The following is a 5000-nucleotide window of genomic DNA, read 5'->3' on the forward strand; positions in this document are numbered from 1 at the left end:
TCAGACTGCGGCTCCATGAAAATGACTCCAAACTACACGTCGTGGTTTTGCACGGCATGGATGCTTCAGGAAGTGGAGTCGATCGATACCGTAAAAGATAAGATTATTGATTTTCTCCTCAGAACAGCATTGATCGGCTTCTATCACACAAACACACTCACAAACACACATACACTTTCATCTGAAGGAGGATCATAAGGTTTGATAAACTGAATCTTGAGGTTTGAGGTTGAATACTGTACATACATAGGTTAGCGAATATGACTAGTTTTGAACTGACTGACTAACTTGTTACATGATATAAGTACAGTATATACATTTTTTTGATCCCGTGAGAGAAATTTGGTCTCTGCATTTATCCCAATTTGTGAAGTAGTGAACACACAGCATGCAGTGAGGTGAAGCACACACGAAGCACACAAAGCAGTTAGCTGCCTGCCCAACAGCGGCGCTCGGGGAGCAGTGAGGGGTGAGGTGCCTTGCTCAAGCGCACTTCAGCCGTGGACTGGTCGGGGATCGAACCGGCAAACCTCCGGTTACAAGCTCGAAGCCCTAACCAGTAGGCCACGGCTGCCCCATGCTGATAGTCCTGTCTTGTCTCTGGATTATTAATGGCTGTTTATTTCACCATATTCACCAGCCACTAATCCAAAATCTCTCCAGGGTCATTCCACCTCAATTCAACGGATTTTAGAGAACATTTCTGCTTGACCATCTCAGATTTGCTTCAAACTTTTACCATCTAAAGAGTAACCATTTAAACTAACTTAGCCAAAATATTAGATTGGCATACCTAATACATCCAGAGAAAAACATTTTTGAACATGGTACCCCCCTTCTGATTTTTGGCACATTGGCGCCCTCATCTAAATCTGCAGCAAAGTTCAGATGTCATTATCTCAAAAAGTGTTCAAGCTAAAGACTTCATTTTTTCTGTGAATAATGATTGCTACCTATAGATTCCACATATTCATTCGTAAGTCGTATGTGTTGACACTGGCTGTGTTTCAATCTTGTGAAATCAGAAGAAAAATTGCAGATTTCTTTCACACCCCCACATTGGGTGCCCCATTACACAATTTGTAAACAAAATGTTTGGCAAATGGTTATGTCTCTCTACAGAAGTGTTTAAGCTGTCTTTGAAAAAGTAATGAAGAGGTGTCTATATTGCTTTTTTGTTGGAAGTATTGTAACACAAAACTGAAAAACAATCAATTTGGATAATATTGTATCTCCCCATTACAGAGGTATGACAAGCTATACCAATGAATTGAACACATCTCCAGAAAGAGTATGGAATGGGCTTTCAGACTGTGAAATTTCAAGATGGTATTATGGCTATGGTTATTGAAATGTTATTTTTGAAATATTGGTGTACTATAACAACACATTGCTGATATCCATGAACAGTGACATCTAGTGGCATTAAATAGTGACAGCAGCAATTTATTTCGGAAATACAGGAAATATTTTATTAGTTCATCACTCAGCAAGTAAATGAAAATATAAATGTTTAACAGTATGAGACATAAACGTCTGATACTTAGGAATAAGACAAGGATTATGAAATCATTAAATAATAGCACAAAAAAGCAACGCTAATTGTTGTAATAGACCAATATTTAAAAAAATGTTTTTTAATAACTGCAGCCATAATACCATCTTGAAATTTCACAGTCTGAAAGCCCATTTCATACTCTTTCTGGAGATGTGTTCAATTCATTGGTATAGCGTGTCATACCTCTGTAATGGGGAGATACAATATCATCCAAATTGATTATTTTTCAGTTTTGTGTTACAATACTTCCAACAAAAAAGCAATATAGACACCTCTTAATTACTTTTTCAAAGACAGCTTAAACACTTCTGTAGAGAGACATAACCATTTGTCAAACATTTTGTTTGCAAATTGTGTAATGGAGCACCAAATGTGGGGGTTGAAAAAAAATCTGCCATTTTTCTTCTGATTTCACAAGATTGAAACACAGTCAGTATCAATACATACGGCCTACGAATGAATATGTGGAATCTATAGGTAGCAATCATTATTCCCAGAAACTTTGAAGTCTTTAGCTTGAACACTTTTTGAGATAATGACATCTGAACGTTGCTGCAGATTTAGATGAGGGCGCCAATGTGCCACAAATCAGAAGGGGGGTACCATGTTCAAAAACGTTTTTCTCTGGATGTATTAGGTATACCAATCTAATATTTTGGCTAAGTCAGTTTAAATGGTTACTCTTCAGGTGGTAAAATTTTGAAGGAAATCTGAGATGGTCAAGCAGAAGGCATTTGCTGAATTGAGGTGGAATGACCCTCCACTCGATAGCCATATCGCAAAACATTTTGGGCACCTATCAGGCATCTATTTCGGTCAGAACTGTGCGAGCGCAAGACTTCACAACATCAACTTTGTTCCAGCAGAAAAATAACACCACATGATTGGTACGATGTTCACAACACATCACATGATTGGCACAATGTAATCATCTGTAGCAGCTCTCTGTACTGTACTGTTCCGGGCCTGCAGTTCCACTGCCCAGTCTGTCACCGGCACAGTCCCGGAGTGGACAGTGGTGCGAGACAGGACACCCTCCTGCAAGCCTCTGTTCACAAGCTCCGCTGGCTTGAAAAATATGCTGGCGTGAAAATTTGGCTAATGCTGCTCCACACATTCCTCAATGGATTCAGTGTGGCGTGATGTTCCTGACAAGCTAAATTAAGTGTTGCTTTATTAAATCAAACATGCCACTGATGATTACAGTCAGGTGAACATCAGAGAGAGGCTGAGAGCCATGCCAAGTAGAGGGACCCAGAAGCGATGCTGTGATCGCACCCCCCTGAGGTGAGAGGGGGAAAACTCTAGTCTCAACAGGCATTGATCCTATCTGTGGAATTAAAACACAAGCCCGTTCATAACTCATGAAGAGTTGTGCTAATTAGAAACAACTGATTTAGTTAATGGTTGGGGAAAAACAATATGTTGTCAAGACTTTTTAAGAGTTCCACCTCTGCTCTGGGATGTCATTCCACAGGGCCCATGACCTCCTTACTGATCTTCTGGTGCACCTAGCCAAGTAAATGTGTGCGCCCATACCCGTGCGTGCCCGTACCTGTGTGTGCCCGTACCCGCGTGTGCGCCCGTACCCATGTGTGTGCCCGTGTGTGCGCCCGTGTGTGCGCCCGTACCCATGTGTGTGCCCGTACCCGTGTGTGTGCCCGTACCCGTGTGTGTGCCCGTACCCATGTGTGTGCCCGTGTGTGTGCCCGTACCCGTGTGTGTGCCCGTACCTGTGTGTGTGCCCGTACCCATGTGTGTGCCCGTGTGTGTGCCCGTACCCGTGTGTGTGTGCCCGTACCCGTGTGTGTGCCCGTACCCGTGTGTGCGCCCGTACCCGTGTGTGCGCCCGTACCCGTGTGTGCGCCCGTACCCGTGTGTGTGCCCGTACCCGTGCCCTGGCAGTTGAGCTCGTCCTCTCCTGTCTTGCAGTCCTCCTGCCCATCACAAAGCCACTTGGTGGAGATGCACAGGTTGTTATGGCAACGGAACTGGTCTGCCGAACAGTGGCTCACACAGTCTTTCTGTAAAGAGGATGTTGTATACACATACAGGCACACACACGCGCGCGCGCGCGCGCACACACACACACACGCACACGCACACACGCACACACGCACACACGCACACACACACACACACACACACACACACACACACACACACACACACACACACACACACACACACACACACAGTTGTCAGATTGTTATTTCAAGACAGTATTGATAACTGGTAATAATATACTATCACAGGTTGCCAGACTTTCTTTGAAAAACACCACAACGTATGATTATGATTATCCCAATACATATACAGCACACCATTCAGCCAATCCCAAATGGATTTGTGGAACACACACAAACACAAGGTTTCTTCTTTTTAAAATTGCAGTGTGTTACATTACAGCACTATATGAACAGAAAGGAAATGTATGGAGTGGAATACCTCATCTGAGTTGTCCCCGCAGTCAAAGTCTCCATCGCAGCGGAAGCGTGCCGAGATACACTCTCCATTAGTGCACATGAAGTCCTTAGAGTTGCATGTGACTGGCTCTGGAGAGAGGAACAGAAGGGGGGAGGAGAGGAAGATAAAGCAGTATATCCATGGAGGGAACAGGTGAATGGCCTGTGCAGAGCCATAGAAAGAGAGAGTTGCGACACTCTTTGATGTTGCCGCCACGGCCACACGATCAAAAGTTCCAAAAAACCTGTGCTGAATGGCTGAATCGCAGGAGGGTGGGATGTACTTCTGGATGCTGGAAGGCGTAATCAATGAACTCATTGGCTACTGACCAAGAGATTGGCTGTAAACAGTTCCAAAAGTGCCATAATGAGGAAATAGCCTGGAAAAAGCGCTGCCATTTTTTCCTATGGAGGTCTATGGGAGTGTTGCCACACTGTTTTATCTATCGCTTTGGGCTTGTGTGCGCATAGATGAGGAAGAGGAGCACGAGGACGAAACGAGGGCCAAGGCCGATGGGACAGGAGCGGATGGACACAGCAGCACAGGCTGCTCCAAAAGGACAGGCTTTTCCTGCCTTGAGAACTGAGAGGCGGCCATCTCAATTAAATGTGGTGCCGCCTCTGCTTCCAGGGAAATGTCTAGTATGTGAGTTCACGAGAACCATTATTTCTTAACAAGCATTGCACTCAGTGATTTGATGGTTGTAACTGCAATTGTGGCCCTGCGATAAGATAAGATAAGAATAAGATTTAAGATTGCCACTGACAGACAATCGGTCGACCCGGGGTTCACTTCCTGCCGTCACGAGTCCGTGTTGCTGTGGACAAAAGCGTCTGCTAAATATCAGTCAACTTCAACTTTAAAATGTTGGCACCCATATATTGATGAATTACGGTTCATTTGTCCGATTGAATGTATCCTTGGCCTAGTTCATCACAACCACCAGAGAAAGGGGTCCGATCAGGAGTGGACCATC

General features: G+C 44.3%; 1 protein-coding gene across 1 annotated transcript in view; it reads right to left on the bottom strand.

Annotated features, from left to right (window-relative positions):
• The window catches only part of LOC134071730 (low-density lipoprotein receptor-related protein 1B-like), a 250591-nt gene that overhangs the window by 57222 nt on the left and 188369 nt on the right, over nt 1-5000 (bottom strand). Inside the window, exons 70-71 of the mRNA XM_062528566.1 lie at nt 4007-4113; nt 3450-3582 (exon numbers count right to left, since the gene is read on the bottom strand). Coding sequence (XP_062384550.1) covers nt 3450-3582; nt 4007-4113 — 240 coding nt within the window. The remainder of the gene's footprint in view (nt 1-3449; nt 3583-4006; nt 4114-5000) is intronic.

This window comes from Sardina pilchardus, chromosome 23 (genome assembly GCF_963854185.1).
Source record: "Sardina pilchardus chromosome 23, fSarPil1.1, whole genome shotgun sequence".
NCBI classification, from domain to species: domain Eukaryota; kingdom Metazoa; phylum Chordata; class Actinopteri; order Clupeiformes; family Clupeidae; genus Sardina; species Sardina pilchardus.